The 26,171-nt window shown below is 37.7% G+C and overlaps 1 protein-coding gene across 4 annotated transcripts in view; it reads left to right on the plus strand.

Annotated features, from left to right (window-relative positions):
- The first annotated feature begins 9,706 nt into the window (after nt 1-9,706).
- The window catches only part of ARMC8 (armadillo repeat containing 8), a 72,990-nt gene continuing 56,525 nt past the window's right edge, over nt 9,707-26,171 (plus strand). For 2 of the 4 annotated variants that reach the window (XM_063306865.1, XM_063306866.1), the window contains exons 1-3: nt 9,714-10,014; nt 14,805-14,881; nt 25,691-25,762. In XM_063306865.1, coding sequence (XP_063162935.1) covers nt 9,970-10,014; nt 14,805-14,881; nt 25,691-25,762 — 194 coding nt within the window. In that variant the 5' untranslated portion in view covers nt 9,714-9,969. Of the gene's footprint in view, nt 10,015-14,804; nt 14,882-25,690; nt 25,763-26,171 lie in introns of all 4 variants that reach the window. The other 2 variants (XM_063306867.1, XM_063306868.1) reach the window with 2 other exon arrangements.

Consider the following 26,171-nt stretch of genomic DNA (forward strand, 5'->3'; position numbering starts at 1 on the left):
GACTTTTCTCTGCTGCTAAATCAAAGTACTATCGACACATCTTTGAATCTACAGAAAACTACAGTATTGGCATGTCCTCCTCCTGCTTCTATTGCCTCTTTCTGACTGTTCAATAGGCTGTCCTGATTTTGCACGTGGAGCACATGATAAGCAAAGTGATTGGCTGATTCCTCCTGTTTTGCTGTCCTTCATCTTCTGTATCCAGCTCTTTAGGGAAATGAGCAGAATAACAGCAGTTGGGCTGACCAGGGACCTGAGAAGAGATATGTGCTTGCCTCAGCCTGAAATAGCCAGTAAATGCCCCACTGATCCCATCTGCTACAGAAAATTTTGGGTTCAAATTCATACAACAATACAAATAATTTTAAGGACTAATATTTAACTGAAACCAGAACTTTTCTTGTTGGATTAATGGACAGACAATTAGAAAAGAGCCATGAAAGATTATATTTATATATGATCACTGCTGTGAGACTACTATCTCACAAAAATGGAAAGACTCTGAAATACCTACAATGGAGGAATGGTTGGTGAAGATGATGGAACTAGCAGAGATGGCAAAATTAACTTATTTGCTTAGAGAAAGATCAATGACTACATTCATTAGTGACTGGAAACCCCTTATGGACTTTTTGCTGAAAAAAGAAAAAAAATGAACTGATGATTTATGGATTTGTTGATTAGAAAGGATAAATTATGGAAAGAATGAAATTATGATGTAACTTTAGAGAGGATAAAACATACATGCATTTATAATTGCTGTTAAGATCCAAAGCCACTTCTTTATAACTTTTCTGTCTTTTCTTTTTTTCTTTTTCTTCCTTTTCTACTTCTCTCTTTTTCTTTCTTCACTCACTTACTATTTTTCTTTATTCTTCTTACTTTCAACTCAAAATTTGTATTGTTTTTATTCTTTTGAAAACCTCTTTAATAAAAATTATTAAGAAAAGAAAAACACCCACATTAATAAAGAATGTTTACAGTTATTTCGTGAGCCCTTCCAAGAAATCAAGTCATGGAAAATGTATTAATAACACCATGATAGTTCCCCATCCTATAGAAATTCTACTTGTCAGGAGATTATTCTACCTGTACCAGAGGTAGGAAAATAGATATAGTACAGAGCGCTCATGTCAGTATCATGGTATGTGAAAGGCAAGACCTTTTACTTGAAACACCAGCAACTGGGGTGAGGGAGATGGTCCCTGTAGCAGCCTAATATAGCCAGAAGAAAGTAGGCAAATCCCAGGCTACATCCTTGACAAAGTGTCCTAAATTGTGTTCATGACAAAAACTATGTTGAGAGAAGAGGGAAAACACAATTTTAAAACTGGAACAACTAAAGATGATTTGTTCAGCTGTGGGCTTGGGATGAGTTGAAGGCAACATCATGAGGACATATAATATAAAATTGGCTTCTGCGACACATTTATGCTGTAGTTAAGGGGATGTCTATAAGTTTCCCCAACCTCAAAGGGTTTTTAACTAAAGCTTCCATTAAGCAAGTTCAGAGTCCAAGTAGATTCCAGTCATAACTGTGGAGAGGCAGAAAGCTGGAGGAATTCATACGTAGCTTTACTTAACATGCTCTGGAGAATTGGAATGTGAACTCAGGTTGAATTATTTATGTAACACACCCCTACTTCTACAAATATAATATCTCATATATGTCTTTTTGTATATCTCTCATTTAGCATCTGTAAGAATAGAATTTTTTTTATTCCATCATATTTATATAGCAGCCCATCTCACAGAGAGTGACTCCAGGCAGTGTACAACATGCAGTTAAAAAGAAAACCAATAAATACTTATAAAACAATCATCATTAAAAACTATAAAAACTATTAAAAAGCACAGAAAACGAGAGGAGGATTTTTTTTACAGAGCCACATTGTGTCTTTTAGTGTTTAATTGATTGCAGAGGTCACAGCTTGAGAGGAGGCAGTAGACTCAAGGATGTATACTGCTGCACTTCTTTATCTATCTAGTAAGAAATGTAATTGTGGTAAGAAAAGTAATTTCTTACCACTATAGTAAGGTATAGGGTCAGCTTGTTAGAATAACAATTAGAGCCTTGGCAGAACTCACATATTAAAGCTACTGTGTTGCCTTTCAAAGAATATGTCTGCAATGTTTTCATACCTTGAAAGATTCCCCTCTCCCCCTTAGAGTGTCCTTACAGTTATATAGCAATTCTATTGGGATTTCCTATTAATGGACACACATGCTCAAACTGTCTGTGATCAACATTCTGTGTTTTAAATAATTTTTATTAAAGTTTAAAAACAGAAAGATAAAAAATTAATACAGACTAAGAAAACATAAAAAGAAAAAAGAAAAAGTGCAGAGAAAAAGAAAAAAATATATAAAGAAAAAAAGAAAAATATAAATAAAGAAACGACTTCCCCTTTCATCAAGACAAATACAGTTTCAGTAACTTATCATGTTCTCTAACATTTCAACAAAGAATCTCTTCTTCCCATATCTCATCTCTTATCTATAAACAAATTATAAAGCCTCATCATTCAGTCCTAATCAGCAAAAGTCCATTAAGTTACCAGTATAACAACATATATATTGTAAACTTAATCAAATAAATCAGTTTCATATTCCTTTCCTTTAGTTTTAACACAGTAGCTTATCATCTTCTCTAAAAATACAACAAAAAACTCTTCTTCCCATATCTTATCTTTTATCTATTAACAAATCTTAAAAGCCTTGTCATTCACAGCTAATCAAGAAAAATCCCTTAAAAGCTACCAGAAACAACACATTAAGGATCTTTAATCCCTTCCAATAGTGTCCCACAAGTTAATTTCTTACCATTTTCTCTTTATCTCTTCTCAGAAACTCCTTCACAAGTTTGACACATACCAGAAATAACATCTATATTTTAACCTTAATAAAATAAGCCAACTTTGTAATCCTTTCCTTTTAATAACATAGCTTATCACTTTCTCTGAAAATACATCAAAAAATCACTTCTTCCCATATCTTATGTATAAACAAATCTTTAAAGTCTTAATATTCAGCCCTGGTCGAGAAAAACCCATTAAGAGCTACTAGAAAGAACATCATATATATTTTAACCTTGATCAGATAAGCCAACTTTGTATTCCTTCTCTTTACTTTTAAAAATCTTGATGTTTATTCCCTTTAAATAGTGTCCCCAAAGCTGGTTTCTTTTCATTTTCTCTTTCTCTTTTCTCAGGAACTCCTTCATGAGTGTAACACATCTCTTTTGATCAACATTCTACATAAGAGCCAGAATGGGGGTGGTGCATCAATCCTGGTGCTCCTTGATCTCTCAGTACCTTTTGATACGATCAATCCCAGTATCCTTCTGGACCGGCTGTGGGGTTGGGAGTGGGAGGCACTGTGTTGCAGTGGTTTATCCCCTTCCTCAGTGTCCAGTTTCAATCAGTATTGGGGGGGGGCGGTAAGTGGTTGCACCTGTGGCCCCTCATTTGTGGAGTGCCTCAGGGCTTGACACTCTCCCCTCTCCAGTTTAACATCTATATGAAACTGATGGGTGGGGTCATCCATCAGTTAGGGGTTCAGTATCATCAGTAAACTGATGATTGTTGTTGTTCAGTCATTGTGTCCAACCCTTCGTGAGCCCATGGACCACAGCATGGCAGGCCTTCCTGTCCTCCACTGTCTCCCAGAGTTTACTCAAATTCATGTTCATTGCATCGGTGATGCTATCTAACCATTTCATCCTCTGCTGTCCCTTCTCCTTTTGCCTTCAGTCTTTCCCAGCATCAGGGTCTCTTCCAGTAAGTCCTTTCCTCACATTAGATGGCCAAAGTATTTGAGCTTCAGCTTCAGTATCTGTCCTTCCAATGAGCAGTCAGGGTTGATTTCCTGTAGGATTGACTGATTTGACCTCCTTGCAATCCAAGGGACTCTCAAGAATCTTCTCCAGCACCACAGTTTGAAAGCATCAATTCTTCGGTGCTCAGCCTTCCTTATGGTCCAACTCTCATAGCCATACATCACTACTGGGAAAACCATAGCTTTGATGTAAATTGAGTTGTCCCACAGTGCAACTCTGAGGAAGCTGTTTGTTGCCACTCCCACTTCCTCTTTCTCTCTTTCCCCTTCTTCCACCCAGGGAGAAGCAAGCATGCTGCTCTGCTCTCCATTCATCAGGGCCATGTGCTCAGGCCTTGATGAAGGATTCTGCCCCTTTCTTCCACACAGCTCTTGTGTTGGAAGTCCTGGCAAATTCAGCATGCCTCATTAACATGTGAATTAGCATGTAAATTGAGTTGTCCCACAGTGCAACTCTGAGGAAGCTGTTTGTTGCCACTCCCACTCCCTCTTTCTCTCTTTCCCCTTCTTCTACCCAGGGAGAAGCAAGCTCTGCTCTCCATTCATCAGGGCCATGTGCTCGGGCCTTGATGAAGGATTCTGCCCCGTTCTTCCACACAGCTTTTGGCAGCAAAGAGGGCTGAGAGTTTAGGGCAAACTAAGTAATTAGAAAGAACAGAAGAACAAAGGAACTTCATCTTTTCCATCAAGATGGATGCTACAGAAGCAACAATAAAGTCAGTAAGAAATTCTTTTACTTATCTTAACCTAATCTGTCTAAGCATATGATTCTTTATGCTTGGGAGGGCTGAGTGTGTAAGATCAATAACCTGTGTTTCTCTGGCATGCTCAGTGAAGCTATCTAAGATAATTTTCTTTTTCTGTGCCAGCTTCTCAGCTGTGTTATAAGCTCTGCTCCATTTCAGTGGTTCTAGCAGGCCACTAAATTGGCTTCAATACTGACCTTTGTTGACAAGGTAATGTCTCTGTTTTTTAATATGCTGTCTAGGTTTGCCATAGCTTTTGTCCCAAGGAGCTGGTGCCTTTTAATTTCATGGCTGCAGTCACCGTCTGAGGTGATCTTGGAGCCCAAGAAAATAAAATCTGTCACTGCTTCCATTTCTTCCCCTTCTATTTGCCAGAAAGTAATGGGACCAGATGCCATGATCTTAGTTTTTTTAATGCTGAGTTTCAAGCCAGCTTTTGCACTCTCCTTTTCACCCTCATCAAGAGGCTCTTTAGTTCCTCTTCACTTTCTGCCATTAGGGTGGTATTGTCTGCATATCTGAGGTTGTTAATATTTCTTCTGGCAATCTTAATTCCAGTTTGTGATTCATCTAGCCCGGCATCTCTCATGATGTACTCTGCATATAAGTTAAATAAGCAGGGTGACAATATACAGCCTTGTTGTACTCCTTTCCCAATTTTGAACCAATCAGTAGTTCCATGTCCAGTTCTAACTGTTGCTTCTTGGCCCGCATAGAGGATTCTCAGGAGACAGGTAAGGTGGTCCGGTACTCCCATCTCTTTAAGAATTTGCCACAGTTCGTTGTGATCTACACAATCAAAGGCTTTAGCGTAGTCAATGAAGCAGAAGTAGATTTTTTTTGGAACTCTCTTGCTTTCTCCATGATCCAGCGAATGTTGGCAATTTGATCTCTAGTTCTCTGCCTCTTCAAAACCCAGCTTGTACTTCTGGTAGTTCTCGGTTCATATATTGCTGAAGCCTAGCTTGTAGGATTTTGAGAATAACCTTGCTAGCATGTGAAATGAGCACAATTGTGTGGTAGTTTGAACATTCTTTGGCATTGCCCTTCTTTGGAATTGGGATGTAAACTGACCTTTTCCAATCCTGTGGCCACTGTTGAGTTTTCCAGATTTGTTGGCATATTGAGTGCAGCACTTTAACAGCATCATCTTTTAGGATTTTAAATAGCTCAGGTGGAATACTGTCATCTGCACTAGTTTTGTTGTTAGTAATGCTTCCTAAGGCCCACTTGACTTCACTCTCTAGGATGTCCGGCTCAAGGTCAGTAACCACACCAGCATGGTTATCAGGGATATTAAGATCTTTCTTGTATTCTTTTGTGTATTCTTGCCACCTCTTCTTAATCTCTTCTGCTTCTGTTAGGCTCCCTGCCTTTTTTGTCCTTTATCATGCCCATATTTGCACAAAACATTCCCTTGATACCTCCAATTTTCTTGAAGAGATCTCTAGTCTTCCCCATTCTTCTGTTTTCCTCGATTTCTTTGCATTGTTCATTTAAGAAGACCTACTTATTTCTCCTTGCTATTTTCTGGAAATCTGCATTCAGTTGGTTATATCTTTCCCTTTTTCCCTTGCTTTTCACTTTTCTTCTTTCCTCAGCTATTTGTAAAGCCTCATCAGACAGCCACTTTGCTTTCTTGCATTTCTTTTTCTTTGGGATGGTTTTAGTTGCTGCCTCCTATACAATGTTACGAACCTCCATCCATAGTTCTTCAGGCACTCTGTCTACCAGATCTAATCCCTTAAATCTATTCATCACCTCCACCTTATATTCATAAGGGATATGATTTAGGTCATACCTGAACGGTCTAGTGGTTTTCCCTACCTTCTTCAATTTAAGCCTACGTTTTGCAATAAGAAGCTCATGATCTGAGCCACAGTCAGCTCCAGGTCTTGTTTTTGCTGACTGTATAGAGCTTCTCCATCTTTGGCCGCAAAGTACATAATCAATCTGATTTCGGTATTGACCATCTGGTGATGTCCATGTGTAGTCGTCTCGTGTGTTGTTGGAAAAGAGTGTTTGCTATGACCAGCATGTTCTCTTGACAAAACTCTATTAGCCTTTCCCCTGCTTCATTTTGTACTCCATGGCCAAACTTGCCTGTTATTCCGGTTATTTCTTGACTTCCTACTTTAGCATTCCAATCCCCTATGATGAAAAGGATATCTTTTTTTTGGTGTTAGTTCTAGAAGGTGTTGTAAGTCTTCATAGAACCAGTCAACTTCAGCTTCTTCGGCATCAGTGGTTGGGGCATAGACTTGGATTACTGTGATGCTGAATGGTTTGCCTTGGATTCGAACTGAGATCATTCTGTTGTTTTTGAGGTTGTACCCCAGTACTGCTTTTCCCACTCTTTTATTGACTATGAGGGCTACTCCATTTCTTCTAAGAGATTCTTGCCCACAGTAGTAGATATAATGCTCACCTGAATTAAATTCGCCCATACCCATCCATTTTAGTTCGCTGATTCCCAAGATGTCAATATTCAATCTTGCCATCTCATGTGTGACCACATCCAGCTTACCTTGATTCATAGATCTTACTGATCTATTAGTGATGATACCAAGCTTTATATCTCAACCTAAGGCTGCACACATGAAGCTGTTGATGTACTAACTAGTGTCTGGAGGCTGTTCAGGTCTGGATGGGGCAGAACAGACTTTGGTTCAATCCTGCCAAGGCTGGCTGTGGCTGTTTGACCCCCCAGACTGGGGATGCTTCCATTGTTGGTCTTGGATAGGGTAGCACTTCCCCATTCTAGACTGGTGTGCAACTTGGGGGTTCTTCTGGACTCACAGCTACTGCTCAAAGAGCAAGTGTCAGCTATGGCAAAGAGGCCTTTGCATAGATTCATCCTGTTGTGCACTTTTCTGGACCGAGAGGCTTCCAACAGTTAGTCATGTCCTGGTCACCTCACAATTGGATTACTGCAATGTGGTCTATATGGGGGCAACCCTTGAAGACTATCCAGAAGTTACAGCTGGTACAAAATGAGGCAGCTCAAGCAGTAATGGGTGCCCCCCAGTATACTCGTGTGTCACCACTGCTATGTGAGCTGTATTGGTTGCCAGCCAGCTTTCAGGTGCAATTCAAGGTGCTGGCTATTACCTATAAAGCCCTTTATAGCATAGGGCCTGCATACCTGAGAGACAGCCTATCTCCAACTGTTTCTCTCTGCCTGCTACATTCCAGGAGAGTGGGTATACTCTGGGTCTCTTCTATTAAATGTTGTCATCCTATGGAACTGAGGAAATGTGTCTTCTCTGTCATGGCCCCTCTGGAACAGCATCCCCCCAGAGATATGGACAGTGCCCCTGTCCTAGGATTCCAAAAAGCAGTTAAGACCTGGCTTTGCTCTCAGGACTGCGGTTGATGTATTTATGGGGCCCCTGGTTTGATTTGATTTGTTACTGTTTGATTGTTTTGGTCTGAGCTGCTTGCGGGCTTATACGTATGTTTGTAACTGTTTTTATTGTTTTGTATTTGTAAGCTGACCAGAGTCTATGGGGGTGAGAGGCTATAATAAATTAATAATAATACTTGCATAATTTTGTGTTCTTGCTCTTGACTCATTTGGTTACATGAGACCACTGCAGCCTCATAGCTTTGGAAAATAAAATGATTGTTTGAATGTGCTCCATTGGTTGGTGTTTTCTGGGTAAGTTTCCTATCATACATGCCCTGCAAACGATACATCAGTGTATCACCATTTATCACAAGCCAGAATAGCCAGAATAAAGGTAGAATAGAGATCAGCATGTTGCCTTTAAAACTCAGGCACCTGAGTGGCGTGGGGTTGGAAAGAACCTAGTCCCTCAATTTGAGAGAGAAATACTATGCCTTTGCAATGTGGCTCCCCCTCCCCCACAATACAAACTGCAAGTACTTCAGGCAAAGCGAGAAGCATTTATTGAGGGGGGGGGGTCAAGTCTTTATATAGAATTACAAAAATTTGATATTCGTGTTTGATGTGTCATGAAGCAACGAATCGAACAACAGAAGACACTGATTCTAAATAACATTTCACAAGCAGCAAATTCATGGGTTACATCCCTCCCTTTCTCACCTGGGTTTGTATCTTTCTTAACAGTTGCAAATGTATTCAAGGACTTCACAATACACTCTTTTTGTGTAGTTTTTGAAAAGGCTAGTTTTCACACCTCAAAGGAAAAGGCCTTGGTTCAAAGGAAAAATGTGGTTTCCTAAACTTCAAAAGGAGGCATGGATGCCATGCTAAAATGCTAATATCACCTTTATTAAAAAGCTAATAATGAAGCCTAAAATTCCAGGTAACAAGCACAAGGACAGCTATAGGGAGCCACAGAGATGACCTTGGAGAATCTATTCTGAGACAGTTCCAGCAACATAATTCAAAAAATGCGTTGAGCCTGAGAAACAGGGAAAGTGTAAAGAAGAGACTTCTTCCTTCTTGACTCAGTAGGGTATACAGTAAGAGGGAGAAAAGGAAAAATGCAGCCAGGCTTGCAAGATTCTGTTACAATAGCCTATGCCCATAAAGTATAGTTCTAGTCATCTAATGGAGTCTCTTTCCTGATCTGGTTAGGAAAGGCTTGAAAGGCTGACAACAGCACATTTTATGCCAGTGTAGTTTTCTGATTAGGATGGGTAGAGAGCTCTAGAAAGGCCTTAAATCTTAAAGGTTTCTAGCGTAGTGTGTGCAGCAACGACAGCCACTCTGGGCATTCTCTAACTTCTGTTTTAGCAAGCCTTCCACCCTTGTGTCTCATCCCACTACAAAGCTAAACTTTTTTCCTAAATGCTTTTAATATAATTACATATCAGTGATGTGCAATTTTTCTGCCTTCAAGTTAGAAGCGTATGTCCCTAAAACATAATGTCAATAGATGGCGTACCAGTACCAAGCACACGCATTCCATATTTGTTTCTCCCGTTCACTTTGCCAAGGACAGATTCTGACAGGTGGTTTTACCGTTACGCATGCGCATGCCAGCCTCTTTTTTTTCCCTCATTGGCTCAACGCCCAAACATCCGAAAGTCGAGTTGGCGCATCACGTTTCGCGTCTCTTTTCATCCTGATGTTCTGTAAGCAGGTGGGAGTAGATCTACCTACTTCCGGAAATAATCCCTCCCTCCCTTCAACAAGTCCTCGCCACGCATGCGTGTTGCTCGCTGCCGGAGAAGCTGTTTTTTTTCCATTCGCTATTTCAACTGACGGGATGTAGTTCCTTCCTTCCTTCCTTCCATCCACCCGTCCCCCCCACGGCGATGTGGGTGCGCTTGGAGGCGGCGGCGACGGCAGCAGCAGCAGCAGCAGCAGCAGCACAAGTAGTCATCGCAGCAGCAGTCCTGGCACCCGCTCTTGCGTGGGGTTGAACGGCTGGTGCCATTGGCGTGCGTCAAGATGGCGTGTGTGCTGGAGACACCACTCCGCATGAGTATCCTGTCGGTAAGTGCAGGCCCGGCGCAACAACGGCGAGACTAGTACTTCTGGTTCCTGGTGAAGGAAGTCAGCCGCGTTGGGGCTTCCGTTTGGCGGCCTTTTTTCTCTCTTACCTTAGCTGGAGGAAGCAGGCTTGGTCCTCTGTGTCCGGCCGGGCGAGCGAAGGACTACCTTCTTAGATTGTTCATAGCGGGTCCCGCCCTCCTCCAAGCTTGTCCTATTTTTTTCTTGCAGCTACGACAGGAGTAGGACAGCCTTGGCTTCTTCTCACTTCGAGGTGGGCTGGTGAGATTTGGGGATGTCCAAGTGCAGGACTTTATTTTAATTCTCTGAAGGAAATAAAATTGCCAACCCCTGCTGCGTTATTTTCTGCGTTAAGATGTCACGGGGATAAGAGCAGTAGGTCTCATCTTCTATCCATAGATTTTGAGGGAAGTGAATGATTTTTCTATTGCGTTTTCCCCTTTCACTTTCTTGGTTTTATGAACATTTACAACCACAGTTTTTTTTTCTTTTCTATGTAGAAGTTCTGACTATTTTTTTATTATTAGAGTAGGGAAAAAACCGTGTATAAGTAATTGACTTACTAGCCAGCATAAATTTTTAAATGCTTGGTTTGTTTCCTAATAATGTTGAATCTGAACACAATTAGAGTGGCATTCTGCAAAACAGATTCCTATTCCTTTAATAGAAGTCTAGAAAAAGAAGTTTGCAAGTTCCACCTGCTGTAGTTTCCTATTTTACACAGCTGTTAATTGTACAGCATAGGAGTTATTTTTTTGTAGCAGGTTACAATAGAGTCACATTGGGGAAAACTTTTAGTATGGATGTATATATACTAATGTATAGGCACTAAGAAGTATACTCCATTAAGTTCAGATATAAGTACTCACATAAGTTTTGGCTAACCAGTCCATACCTGCATGTGTTAACATTGGATTTCCACTTTCTCTACTGCTGCCAAGTTCATAAAAGAATGCTGCAGCTTTGGGGAAGGAGGTGATTACAGTATGCTGTTGTAACTACTTTAGTATTATTTATGAATGTGGCTGCATCTGTATCAAGAACATTTAAGGAATGTGTTGTTTTCAACATGATTCTGTTGAGATTCTCTGTCATTGTATTGCAAAATCTATTACCTTGGATATGTTCCAAGGGTCTGAAAGGGCTATAGCAAGTATGGAATTCTTGTGTTTATACACTGTTCTTACACCTAACATCTACTGAAGAAAGGAAAAAAAATGTTAGTTTGCACTATGGACAATACTATTTTTGCATGAAACCATAGGGGTTTTTTTTGTATATGCTTGTGTGTGTATAATTTTAGAATTTTTGTTTTTGGTTAAAGATTTGTAGACATGTTTCTAACCATGGAACTACAAGGAAAACTTGATTTAATGAACCGATTTGGAGAAAGGGGTATGTTGTTCTTGATTGTCCATCAATATATATCATCCATGCCAGTGTCATTAAATAACATCATTTGCATCATTTTATGTTTCTGTCTAGCTGTAGAAACAGAATGGTATTATTTTTAAAATTTGATTTATCTTATAGGATATGGATTGGGCAACATCCCTACTGGAAGCTGTTTTAGATACCCAAGCAATAGCATTAAATGCCAAAATGCTAGCTTTATTGATGACTGAAAAAAATATTTCAAATCTGTAATGCCAGCAGTTGAAGAATGTTTAATGTAGTAAATGATGCACTTGACTAATATAGCATAATATCTTCAACAGCTCCCCATCATCACTTTTGGTTCTCAGAGTAGGCATATTTAAAATATGTACAAATGCATTTTTATTTATAGTACAAAGGGGAAGATTTGCAAAAGGATCTGATCTTGTGTTGGAAAAATATTAGGATTAAGTTCTACTGACTGGAAAATTATAAATTAGCAGACTGAATTCTACCAAGACAGAGTGGCTATGGATTTGGAAATGTATTGAGTCTGTTTTTTACTCTGGAGAGGTAACATTTCACCAGATGAGCTGACCCACAACTTGGAGGTCCTCCTGGACTCAGGACTCCTGGTTGAACAGCTGGAGGCTGTGGCCCTGAGGTCCTTTGCACAATTATATCTTGTATGCCAGCTGTGGCCTTTCTAAATCAGGAAGCATTACTTTCAGTCACTCATGCTCATGTCACCTTGGAGCTAGATCATTGTAATGTACTCTGCATGGGGCTATCCTTGATAACCTTCTGAAATCCTAAGCTGGTGCAACATGCAGCAGCCTGGGTAATTATAGGCACACCAAAATTTGCCTATGTCACATCACTATTACGGGAACTGTACCAGCTGCTACATAGCTTCCAGGTGCAATTTGGTTGGTTGTCATCTTTAAAGCCCTTTGCAGATGCCTCTGTGATGGCTTTCTCCAAGCTGAATCTGCCCATCCAATTTGCCGAAGTTGCACCACTGAAGGAATACAATTTTCAGGGACCCTGAGCTTCACTTCTCTCCTGTGGAACAGGACCAACTTACTACATTTTCAAGAGCTGTAAAAACATGGATCACCAGAAAAGCATTTGGGGACAATAAGATGCTCCCCTGAATGGTAATGCATTGGATAATCAGTTACAACTATGTTAATTTTTATTTTTAATCTTCTAAGTGTAATATTGTAAGTGTCTTGGAGTCTCTGGAAATGAAGTGGCATGTGAGTTGTAAATAAAATAAAGGTCAAATTTCCTCAAAAGCAAGTATTGTATTGATTTTCATGTAATATGCAATTCTAAGAAAAATGTTGATCAAGAAAATTCATGTCTTTGTTCAGGTGGACCAGCAGCAAGGCTAGGCATATCTGGCTAATGTCACATGGAAATGGAATATGCACTGTAGAATATTACCTAGAATTCTGGGCAACTCACTCCTGCTACTACTCATAAAAATCAATGTGGATAGGACTGAAATTCTTTGTGTTAAATGGAAGTTTCATAATTATGTGAATGGCATGTAGTACATAATTTGCACAGTGGCCTTGGGATGTGAATGATGTCACTTGCACCTCCCATCCATACGGATGCTCATGGCATTTTGATTAAAAGATAAGAGAGGCAAAGAAGAAAAAACCGTCCCTGTTCACTCTACCAGACATGATTATGTATAATTTGATCATGTACCCCTCAGTCGCATTTTTTCAGGACTTGACTTGTATGCAAGATGTTCTTAGCTGGTTCATTTTGGTGGTCTTCCTGTACACTTTTTCCAGCCCTATTATATCCTTGTTATAATGCATAAACGAGAAGTGTATGCAGTACTCCAGATGCAGATATATGAATTTGTGTAAAGGCATTACAGTGTTGGCTTTTTTATTTTGAATTATTTTCTTGATCATCTCTAGTATGCAATTTGCCTTTTTCTCAGCTGCTGCATACAGAGTTACTGTCATCATTGAGCTGTCCACTTATGATCCCAAGATGATAAGTGTGATTGAGAATCAGGTGGTGTACAAGTTTAATAAATTATTATCTTTTTCTTGTTAGTTATAGACAATATTGTTTTCTTGGAAACAGTGTAGAAGTGGATTGCTGTTGCCTTGTTCTAAAAAGTTTTTTTTTTAATGCCCATTCTAGTATTCTGTGTAGATCTCTCATTTAAATACTGTACTAACCAATGCCCAGCCCAACCAGGCAAATGCTACTACCTGATGTGATGGAAAGCAATACAAAATTATTTTTTAGTATTGATAGTGTTTTGGCATTGTGCCTGATGACTGTATAATGCCTCTTATATTTTGGACAAGTAAAGGTTTATTTCTTACAGTCCTTTGAAGAATACAGTGGCACTGTAATGCTTTTTTCATGCATAGCTAAAATAATCTTGATATTGCTTTGTCTAGAAATAATTGTTAGGACCGGTTCCTGAAAAATATAGTTTGTTCTCCCAAAGCATATTTTAATGTCAAACCAATTTGTCTCAGTATTATAAAACCCATATTTTGCTGAGAAAAACTTCCGCTGTTGGAATATAATTACTTTCTCCCCCTCCATGTCCCTTCCACTTTTAAGCTCGAGAAATTTGGATGCGTGCAAGAGAGAGCAGAGGAAAGGAATGGTTCATTGCCAGCGGAATTCTGTTTGCATACATAGAATCGAATCCCTACACTTGAGATTAAGTACATTTTGAATTGTATAATAACTGAATGGAACTTTCAGTCCTTCCGTTCAAGAATCTACTAGCCATTACTCCCAAAATTCTTCTTTTTAATAGTACTGTATAATTTAGAATGGGTAGATGAATAATTTTACAACTTCTATTCAACTATTGGAGGTTGGAAATCTTTATACAAATCATGCAGAAATCAACTTCTGTCTGTTTTTTCTCTTATTTATTTTGTTATTGTTGATAACCAATTAGAAATTCCTATGTTTATTTTTTTAATTGAAATGCTTATTTTTGCATTATTATTACACTGTATTTTGGTATTTCTCTGATAAGAAATATTTGTCACTTTTCCAACAAACTGAGTTTAGAATAAGTCCTGGCAACATAGAGCAGCACGCTTAACTATTTTTCCTGGCCTTTCCATGAAACGTCTTTACAAGTCTTTCCATATAACTGGGGGATTTTGTTATACCTGGCTAAACAAGGGAAGGCAGATTCACCTTAAATTAAGTACAGTATTTTGAATAAATGGAGTCCCATTTTTATTGAATAATTATTCTAAAATATTTATATGCTTAGGGCTCAGATTTGTTAGGAAATAAATATTACTGCTTCATAGTCTTTTGCATTCTTGCATTTTTAAAAATGTATATTACTGACAGACTACAAATGTCTTTGCTTACAGGAAGTTACAGCAAGTAGTCGCCATTATGTTGACAGATTATTTGATCCTGATCCCCAAAAAGTTCTTCAGGGTGTCATGTAAGTGATACAGACATTTTTGCTATTGTGTCTTTAATTTCCTAGCTTTGTTTGAATCATTTTCATTATTTGCTTTTTATACTTGGGTAACTACACATTTGAGGCATTACTAATGAAATACTCTCAGTTACTATTTTCAGCTAATATGTAATATAGTATAAGTCTTATTTAACTTTTCTATGTGTGGCAGTTTGGTTTGTTTTCTAAATCATGCCTAAATCATGCCTATCATCTTACACATCTGATAGTAATGTATTTTTCCTGCCTGCACAGTATTCACCTTCACATCTGATGAGAATTCCTCAATGTTTTAAAAGATACATATTAAGATACTTTTAATAGACTTTAAAAATTTAAAGTATAAGTAACATAAATCTTAAATTTAAATTTAAAGTTAATCATAAATATAAATTTAAGCATAAATTTTCTCTTATGCCTGAAATATGAGCATCTGATAGACAAATTATTTGAATTCAGGTGTAGTATTAAAACCATAATTTAACATGATTAGAATAAGATTCATTCTTTATCTGTAGTTAATAAGAATATTATTGGAAGCTTCTATTTAACCACAGTACATCATGTGTACATTTTAATGTTATGGTCATGGTAATCGTAACAGTGGTTACATAAAGGAAATCAACCTCAAAAAGTATGGCTTTATTTTTTATAACATTTGTCTTCATTTCCCAACATGGCCTTGCTAATCAGCCCTTACATGCAGTTGCCTTTGACTCCTCTGAATCTTTTGGCACATTGATAATATTTCAAATGCTGTTTTTTTCACTAAGCTGAGATTCTGCACACACTCAGAAACAGTGAGAGAAATTCTTGGTGCAGCCAGGGATATCCACATTTTACTGTTCAGTGAGACACATCCATGTGAATTAAAACTTCAGGAAGAAAGATTGTGTCTGTTCTGGAGAGAAAATTATCTCACTTTGCTCTGGATGTTTATGGTCAGAGAGTGGCCAGAAAGGGCTTTATAGTAGCTTTTAGCAACTGCATTTGTCAGCCCTTTGCCCTATAGATGCTATTTACTGTATATAGTAATTCCATACAGCATTGCTAGACATATTCTTTATATTTATGAGAATTTTAAGTACAAAATATTTGCATTCTTCAGTTTTGGAATATCTTTCTGAATATCAGTTCTGTTTTTGAGACCATTTATTTTGATAGAACCATTATTGATAACAGTGCGCAAAATAATTATTGTACTCTTGTGTAATGTTTTAAAGATGAAACCTATATGTTTCATTTAAAGAGGTATTTCATTTAAAGATGCCCAAAATGTTGTCTAACTTACAAAGCTATACTCTAGTACTAGGAACCCACAGTTAGGTTTTATGGAATCCTTTTCTTTTTTGGTATATGTAATACAAGTGGATAATGTTGTATAAAAGTGTGGATAGTATAATGTTTAAATATATCCCCTTATTTAATATTTCCAGTGTTTGAAAAATGCATTCAGTTACTTTTGTTCTTGATTGAGATTTTTCTGGAATTAGTTCTTCTCTTAACCATCATATTCTTATGTACTGATGATTTTGGCTTCTATCAATATCTAGTATTGTGAAACTTTTTCTTATTTAATATTTGATAGTTTAGCTGGTAGTTGGAAATAATGCAACATCAGACAACATAAATTCTAATTACATTCATTCCTGTATGGTCATGGAAGGTAAAGGTAAAGGTAACAGTTTCCCTTGACATTAAGTCCAGTCGTGTCCGACTCTAGGGGGTGGTGCTCATCTCCGTTTCAAAGCCGAAGAGCTGGCATTTGTCCGTAGACGTTTCCGTGGTCATGTGGCCGGCATGACTAAATGGAACGCTGTTACCTGCCTGCCGAAGTGGTACCTATTAATCTCCTCACATTTGCATGTTTTCAAACTGCTAGGTTGGCAGGAGCTGGGACTAGCAACGGGAGCTCACCCCGTCACGCAGATTCGAACCGCCGACCTTCCGATCGGCAAGCTCAGCAGCTCAGCGGTTTAACCCGCAGCGCCACCACGTCTCCCATGGTCATGGAACAGGGCATATATTTAACAGGATGGGAAACAGGACATATAATTCGAAATACACACCTATTTCAGGACACGTATATTAACAGGAAATAGGACATATATTTTGAAATTACCTGATCATAATGAAGTAAACTTCACAATTCAAAACTTAATTCAGATATTAACTTTTAAAATAAAAGTTATATATTTAATAATATATAATTACATAATTTGCAAATGAAAATAGTAGTTCTATGTTTTTATGTTTTTATTATGTTTTTATGTTTTATAGTGTAAACTGCTGGGGCTCTTCTTTGCAGTCTATTGGCATATAAACACAAATAAAAGAAATAAAAGAACCAAACCTTTAAAAATGATGATTGTACAACAGATTAATTTTGTAATTTTCTAGTACCATTAAACTTCTGTAACTTGCCATTCTCAACATAAAAATTGGTAGCTTTTCAATGTCTTTATTATACTGTATAGTTGAGTCTCTAATTAAGCCTCGATTATTTTTGTTCAATTGATTATGTAAATAATGTGTTAGCCACTCTGCATTCAGCCCTAAGGGTGCATCTTAATATGTCACTTTTATGCTAGTCACCTCTGAATTGATATGAAGGATAGCTATTGATTTTAATTGTGCTTCTCTTTGTAATGTAGTATTTAAAAAGTTAGACTGGGACCAGAGAAACTCCGTTTCTGCTCAACATTAAGCTCACTGGCTCATTAGGATACTTCAAGCCAATCACTGGATAACTTGGGCCAATCACTGTCTCTCAGCGTAACCTACCATGAAGGTGGTTGTGAGAATAAAATTAGGGGAAAACCAATGTGTGGTTTCAAGGGGAAAAGCAGGGTATAATATATATATATATATTTTAAAGTAAACCAACGATCAGTACATTGGATATATGTAACTGTACAGAATAGGATTGTAGTGCCTTCTGTTATTCTGTGCTTTTTAAATGCATGTAGTATAGTAGTGCAACTCCCATGACTGCTTCTCTAGGAAACAATATGATGCATGAAAAACCAAATGCTGACAAGTCTTTTACTTTCCACCAAGGATTCATAAAAGTACTACATATGTAGGCAGTCTCTAAAGAGTTGACACTGAATTGATGGCATGATAAAAAGGTGTCATGTGGAAACTCAATACAAGTGCCCTTTGTTATATTAGTTAACTTTTGTTCCAGCTTAAAAATGCAGGGAAAAAAATGAGTACGATACCTATGGTCATCCACTGTCGTCTTTTTCTTTCTTGAACGGTCATCTGTGCAGAAGTTCTTGCTTCTCCTTTTCTCTCAATTGCAGTGATCTTGCGGAGTCAGCACTGTTGGAAAGCTTCACATGGCTTTCTTGTACCAGCTGGCTTTCTTTGAAGCAACTTGCTTGACAAGTGATGGAGGGAGTTGCCTTAGTTGCTCATGCCAGCTTCCCTACTCTCTGTGGTACTTTCACAATCTCAATGGAGGGGCCTCTTATTTGTGATACTAGTGCTGCTTGCACACTGCTCCTTCCAAAGAGATTGTGAAAGAGCCAAAGTAAAGAAGCCAGTATGAGACATGAGATAGAAGTGGAGGGACTCCCTCTTTCAGCAACTGAGCAAGTCACTTTGAAAGAGAAGCCCAGTTGCTGCATGGGGTGCCACATGATCTTTGTGACCAGGCTGACCTAACAAGGTCCACTGTTACTGAGTGATAAGGAGTTACAAATATCCATAAACTGTGCTGATGGCCTAACCCTAACATTTAAAAAATGTGCTCTCTGCATTTCTAAATGATGATGGCTATGTGACATCATGTTGTTGTTGACTCTTAGTGACCACATAGATAGATTTTATCCATGATGATCTGTCCCTAACCTGGTCTTTCAGGTCTTCCAATGGCGCACTCATCACCACTGTAAATGAATCTGTCCACCTTGCTGCTGGTCATCCTCTTCTTCTCTTTTCTTCCACCTTTCCCAGCATTAGTGCCTTCTCCAGAGAGCTAGGTCTTCACATAATGTGTCCAAAATAGGATAATTTGAGCCTGGTCATTTGTGCCTCAAGTGAGAACTCTGTGTTGATTTGTTTGATGATCCATTTGTTCGTTTTCTTGGCTGTCCACAGTATTCTCAGAAGTCGTCTTCAACACCAGAGCTCAAAAGTGTCAGTACTCTTCCTATCTTGCTTCTTTAGTCCAACTTTAATTTCCATAGAGTGTCACAGGGAGTACCACTGTATGCACAGTCTGTCCAACACCAAAATTCAAAAGCATCAATACTTTTCCTATCATGATTCTTCAAAGTCCAAAGTTTCCTTTCCAGCTTCCCTTAATATATATTCAGCATATAGATTGAATAAACAAGGGGAGAGTATAGAGCCTTGTTGCACACATTTGCCAACCTAGAGCTAGTCTGTTTTGCCAGGTTCTGCTGTACTGTGGCTTTCTGATCTTTATATAAGTTTCTCATGAGGAGAATGAAATGTTTTTTGGATTCCCATTTTTCTAAGCATATTGCACATGATTGACACAATCAAATGTCTTTATATGATCAATAATAGTTCAATACCTTGAATTGTTTCCCATAGCACAAAATCATTTACTTAAAAAGATTCTTTCTGATAGATTTTGGAACAATAGCTATTTTTCTGATGTCTAATCATAGCTGCAGAAAACATAACTCGTAATAAATTTCAACTCTTTAATGGCAATTAGACAAGTACTTTCTGAAGCATTGTGGAACATAGGAGGTATAATATTACTGAATGGTCACAGGAAGCTTTTTGGAATTGTTTCCAAAATTGCTTTGGCATACAGAGACTTTATTTAATTCCACAATTGGAATTATGCTTGCAAAAGACTGTTGCTGCATTTCCCAAGCTTAAAATATTGACTTGGGATGATGGGAATCATGTGGAGCATGTAAGATGTATTCTTGCACTCCTCACCTCAGAGAAAAAGCAAAACTCTGAAGAAGGTGACATAAGTACAGAACATTTAAAAGCATTGTGAAACCTCTTTGTGTTTACCACTTGCATTTGCAGTTTTGGCTGTAAAATATTGTGCAGTATGTGTATGTTGTGAAGAAAGATACATCCTTATAGAAACTAAGTTCTAGCAAAACTTTTTATAAAAAAGTAATACAAACAATATTCAAAGCTGGTGAAATGCAGCTGTTTGTCTATAAAGTGGTGTTGATAAGGCTCTTGACTGATTGTACTGTGGATTTGTGAATCTTTAATATAAGTTCACCAGTTCTAGCTACAACAGCTGCTAGGAAGTTTATTTATACATATACTATTATATGAAGTTGTGGTAGAAGTTAAAGATCACTAAACAGATAATTTTAGAAAACGAATTATAGCCTGTAGCAACAGGTATGATACCTGATCCTTCAGAGCTGATTAAAACTTAGGTACAAATTTCAGAATGTTGCGATTGGCTAATTGAGCTGTCGAATCCATAGATTAGAATGAAGATGTAGTATGTGTAATAAAGGTTTGAAGCTAGCAATTTTAATATACCAGCTCTTTTTGACACTATTCTAAGACCCAATCCAATTTATGTTTGAATGTAGTATTTTTCATTTGTTTATATTTTAATGACAATTATAGGTTGGTATTGTAAGTAGTCTAAAATGTCATAATATAATATATAAAATATTTTAAAGCACTATATTAGATGTTTTATGATCACACACATATACAAATACATATTTCTGTGGTTTGTTTTTATTTCTGAATTGTGTTTGTTACCAGAACTCTTAAAATAATCAAGGTGGGTAGCAGGAGGTGCAATTTGTACATGATAGTTATATAGGCCATGTATGTATTTGAAGTCTTCAGTGTTAGGAACATCCTCTTAATTAAAATATTCTAGACTTTTTATATGAGTAGTATGTTTTAGGTGTGAATTAGTTTACTTTGCAGTATTTAGGTAAAACTTTATCATGACAAAGTTATATTCTCAAGAAAATGCTGAATGTAGAAAAACTATCTCAGATTCTCAGCCTTTTCTTTCTTAAATCCTACCAATCAAATAACCTGGATCTCACCTTTTCCATATCAATCATTTATGCATCATTGTGAAGGATAAAAAATGGAAATATTTCATAATCCGTTTTTTTTACATTTTTGTAAAAATAAACAAGGATTGTTAATGATTTCGTCCCCCACTTTTTTCCCCTGGGCCTTCACATCTCTGTCTCATGGAAGTACAGAGGAAGAGGATAGTTGGGTAGCTAAAGCTGAGAGCTATATATCAGTTCCACAGAAATACTAGGTTTAAAAGGTTTATTCAAGCTAACCTGTCAATTTTTGTAGAGAATAAGGAAGATAACCTTGACAGAGAGATGCAAGCAAAGGGGCTGAAGCATTTTTTAAAATCCAGAACAAGGTAACATTTGGAAGCAGCTCAGGCAGATGACTCCCTAATTCACTGAACTATGAGGAAGCGGAGGAGGAGGAGGAATAGCACAGACTTGCAAGATTCTGTTACTATGGACAATAAAAGTAGTTTTACCCTTCCTGTACAGTTGATTTCCTGGTCTGGTCCACCTAGTGGGGCTGACAGTTCAAAGCCAGGAAATTTGTACCAGCTGTAAGAGGGTTCAGGCTACAGTAATGGTTTAATTCAGGTGAATGTCAGTATATCCAAGAAAACAGTTCAGTTACAAGTTCCAAACATGGGTTGTAAGGCTGGCTGAAATCAACATTGTTTCCAGCTACTGTCTTGGCTTCTGTAAAAGCACTCAGCAGCTCCCCCTTCCTAGGCTCTGCTGGCACTCATCCTGGTTCCAATTATGTAAGAAGTTATTTCTACCAGGGAATCATGTGTTCCACCATCCACATACCTCCCATTAGAGCAAACACCAAGATGTGCAAAAATTCCAAACTAAAACTTTCTAGAGGAGATAAGCATGGAATATTGACTCCCTGGAGGAGGAAACAGAAAGCTGTGAGGGAGAAAAAATGGAACAAAGCATAATGAGAGAAAGTATGGTTAAGGGGGCTCAACTTGTTCTCATTTATTTTATGTAGAGATTCTTACCCAAAATACTTGTTTTTAAACTTAATTTTCTCTTCTTTTGGACATGTGTATAATTTGTTGCTTTTGAAATTTTCCAGATGTCTAGATACATCAGATGAATCCCCTAAGGTTTCTCTTCTCATTTTGCATGATGTTTAATATAGTCTACAAATATTAATTTGACAGTTGTGTCCTGGTTTTTTAAAATATTCATTACCATGAGCAGTTACTTTGAGTACTGGAGATCATAAAATATTTCAACCTAATTTTTCAACTTTTATTTTTCTGTATTGAAAAAACCCCTGCATATTAAATGCCTTTATCTTAAAGAAGAAGAAGAATGGTAGGTAGTGGTATAAATCCACATTGCCTATTAATTACAGTAGGACTCTGAGGAGGTTGCATAATGTTAGTGCTCAGGGATTAGTTTGGAAGTGGCTATAAGATATTACCGTATACTAGAAGTGGCATCACCATGAATATCAGAGCAGGAGAACTTACCTATAATTTTGTACAGAGAAGAATTCTGTAACTACAGTGCATAACCTACATCTTCATATTCATTTAGCCATGGATAATGAGTAGAGGTTGCCTTACAAATGAGTCAAATAATCACTGCTTTTTTTGGCCAATTTCTGATTTGTTTGTTCCTTCTACTGGTATCCAGAACTGCAAACAACCTATAAGCACTAAGAACTTGTTTTGCTAGTATGAAGTTTTGTTCATTGAATAGGATGTTAGGGGTCTTTTTTGTGGAGGCTGTAATTGGGATGTTTCAGCGGGGTACCTTTTCCTGTATGGGTGTTTCAGTGGATGTTGCTTATATGTGTTTTTTCTGAGTATCACTCTGTTTTTGAAATTATATTCTGTTGTTCTTTATGTTGGAAGATATGTAAATTGAAATTAATAACTTAGATTCCATTCCTAACTTGTACTCCCAAAGGAGCTGAACTTTAAAAAAAGGCTATCCAGCATAAGAATGAGGAATTCAGCTAGGGATGGAGAGGGGAGCAAGTGAAAACACTTTGAGAATGTGGTTCATTTTTACCTGTTTTTGCTTCGCACTTTTGTGAATTGATGGAAAATTTAGGAAGGGCATCAAAGCAATTGAGTGTAGCTAAACAAATTTGGAATGGGTCTGCTCATGGTTTCTTTAGAATTGCATGCAAATTAATATTGGGGTTCCAATCAAAGCGAATATTTGTAGCTCAGGGTTGGACTGTGGAGTACTTGGTGCTCTCTGAGCCTTGTTGTTTTCTTGCAGACATTTCATTGCCAGACTAGGCAACATCTTCAGTGCAAAGAGGGAGTGGGCCTTGCTCTCAGTTTATATACGGTGGCTTGCCCTGCTTGTGTTGGTAGGGGTGTTGTTCTCTCCTTGAGAGTTCTTTGACTGGGCTGTTGCTTGCTGCTTGGTTGATTGCCTAATAGTTCCTTGATTAGGATGTATTGTGCTGTTTGATGGTTCATCTGGTGTTAATCCTAGTGTTGATTTTTGCATATCTGGGTGTTGATTGCTGGCAAGGGAGTGTACTGGTCTTTTGGCTTTTCTATTGTCTCTTTTGAACGGTATGTAAATGTTGTTTACCTCTATGTGTCTGTTGATGGCTGCTTGGTCTGAGTCCAGGCTTCCAGGAATTCTCTGGCGTTTTTGCATTTGGCTTAGTTTAGGATGCTCACCGTTTCCCAGTTGAAACTATGGTTGAGTCTGTCCATGTGTTGTGAGATTAAGGAGTTCTCATCGTGTCTTCTGACTTCTAGTTGGTGTTTGTGGATGCGCTCTGCTAGTCTTCTGCCTGTCTGTCCTACATAGTGGCTGTTACAGTCTTGGCATTGTATGTCCTGTTTTTTCTTCTTGGGCTGTTGGGTCTTTTGGGTTGCCTAATATGTTTTGAAGAGTTTTAGTTGGTTTATGTGCTACGGTGATGCCATGTGGCTGTAACAGTCTGTTGGTGGTTTCTGAGATGTTTCTGATGTATGGCAGTGTTATCCTTTTCATAGTTTCCATTGGTTGGGTTGTAGTGGGTTGGGTGGTGAGGCACTTTTTGATAAAGTTGAGTGGGTATCCATTTTGCTGGAAGATGCTGTACAGGTGATCTTTTTCTTTTTTCTGGTGTTCTGGGTTGCTGCAGTGTGTAAGTGCTCGTCTGAATAATGTTCTTACACAGCTTCTCTTGTGGGAGGTTGGATTGTTACTTTGGTAGTGGAGCACTTGGTTGGTGTGGGTAGCTTTCCTGTAGACTTGTGTTTCTAACTTACCATCATTTCCTCTACTGATGAGACTGTCCAGGAATGGTAGTGAGTTGTTGTTTTCTTCCTCCCTTGTGAATTTTATTCCATTAAAGATGTTATTGGTTTTGTGGGTTTCTTCCAGTTGTTTCTTTTGTATTATGACAAAAGTGTTATCTACATACCGGATCCATACTTTGGGTTGTATGTGTGGGAGTGCTATCCTTTCCAGATGCTGCATTATGATCTCTGCTATAAGTCCTGAAATTGGTGATCCCATGGGTGTTCCTTTGATCTGTTGGTATATTTTTCCATCAAACTGAAAGTAGGTTGTAAGGCAGAGGTTGATGAGGTCCAACCCAGGATAATGGACCTCATCAACCTCTGCCTTACAACCTACTTTCAGTTTGATGGAGAAATATACCAACAGATCAAAGGAACATCCATGCCTAAGGTGGGGCTAGAACTCTCAAGTCTCCTGATTTCTAGCCTGTTGCCTTAACCACTAGACCAAACTGGCTCTCAATTAATTAAAGAATTAAGCCAGAATTCTGGTGTTTTTTTTACATTGTTTTTATTGCTTCAAATCTATTAACAAAAGGAGAGGGGGGAGCCCAAATATAAAATTTCAAAGAAAATACAAAGAAGCAAAAACAAATGTCAGTAACAAAACAGAAAATGAATATTGATAATAAGAGTAAAATTTATCAGATTTTCTATTTTTTATAAAAGGCCATTACATATGCAGAAAGTGAATGCATGTCTTTCATCTAGGGTTTTAAATCATGGCATTAGAATCTTTCCATTGGAGTAAAACAGTCTTGTTAGCTGCAGCTACCACATGATTCATCCCAATTTCTTTATAATTTGATAGGTTCCAAATTTTTGGAATATAATTTAACATCATATTCATGTGTTTGATATTAATTGAACGTTTCCTTAAAGCTTTAGAGCATTGATTTCTTAAATCAGATTATTATTAGTCATTTAAAGTTGCCTGAAAGATCTGCATATCAATTTTAGTACAACTTTTCAGTTGTAGAAAAATCTGGATTTATGAACTTCCAAAACTTTTTCTAAGAATAAAAATTTAGGTGTTTCAGATGCTGCCAATACAACAGGCCTAAATTGTAAAATCAAAAGATGTTTACATTGGATGTAATGCCACATGACAGTTTTAGGCAAGCCTTTCTTTTTAGCCTCGTATTAAAATGCAGCCATTGTAAACTAGGAATACTGGCCATATTGGGATTCTCATCTTTTTTTTTTCATTTTTTACTTCCAACTCAATCCTCATTTGACAATTTGATATTGCTGTCTGAAATATATGCCAGATGGCTTTATAATGAATGATCAAGTGAATATCTCTGCTGTTTGAATGGCTGGTGTTAGAGAAATGTCAGAGATTTATACTGTTATTAATAACTATGGGGGTGTTATTTTTTCCTGATTAGTGCTTAGATGTAGCAACTAAATGGTGCTACATTCTGCAAAACTGAGCTAGAAGTATCTCAGCATAATTTACTAGGGTTTTTCTCTTTCTGGATTTACAGAGATATGAAAAATGCTGTAATTGGAAACAACAAACAAAAAGCCAACTTGATTGTTTTGGGAGCAGTTCCAAGGTATGTCCTCTGCTACTCTCATTTTCACTGATTCACAGCAGTCTCATTAAGCCATTAAGGGCACTTAATTTCCTGACTGTCGTTGACTATATTTGTTTTCTGTATAGCTGAGATTAATATATCTGATTCCTTGCTATAAATTGCTTGTGTGGATACATCTGTGCTGCAAAATTTGGAAAGAATGTCTTTTTCAAAATTATGAAAATAATTGCTCAAAAGTCACTGGTTCATAAAGCCTCTAAAAGAAATATCTAAACCTGTTTTTTCTCTCTCTCACTTGCATTAAGATTGCATATAAGAATTTGAGAGAAAAACACTTTATTAAAAAAAATAAGCAATTTACTCTTCCTTTTGATACGTTTCATTTTAAATTGTAAAATTAAAGAACTTCCAGGCCTTCTAATTACTA

The sequence above is a fragment of the Candoia aspera genome, chromosome 6, assembly GCF_035149785.1.
Source record: "Candoia aspera isolate rCanAsp1 chromosome 6, rCanAsp1.hap2, whole genome shotgun sequence".
Classification (NCBI taxonomy): Eukaryota; Metazoa; Chordata; class Lepidosauria; order Squamata; family Boidae; genus Candoia; species Candoia aspera.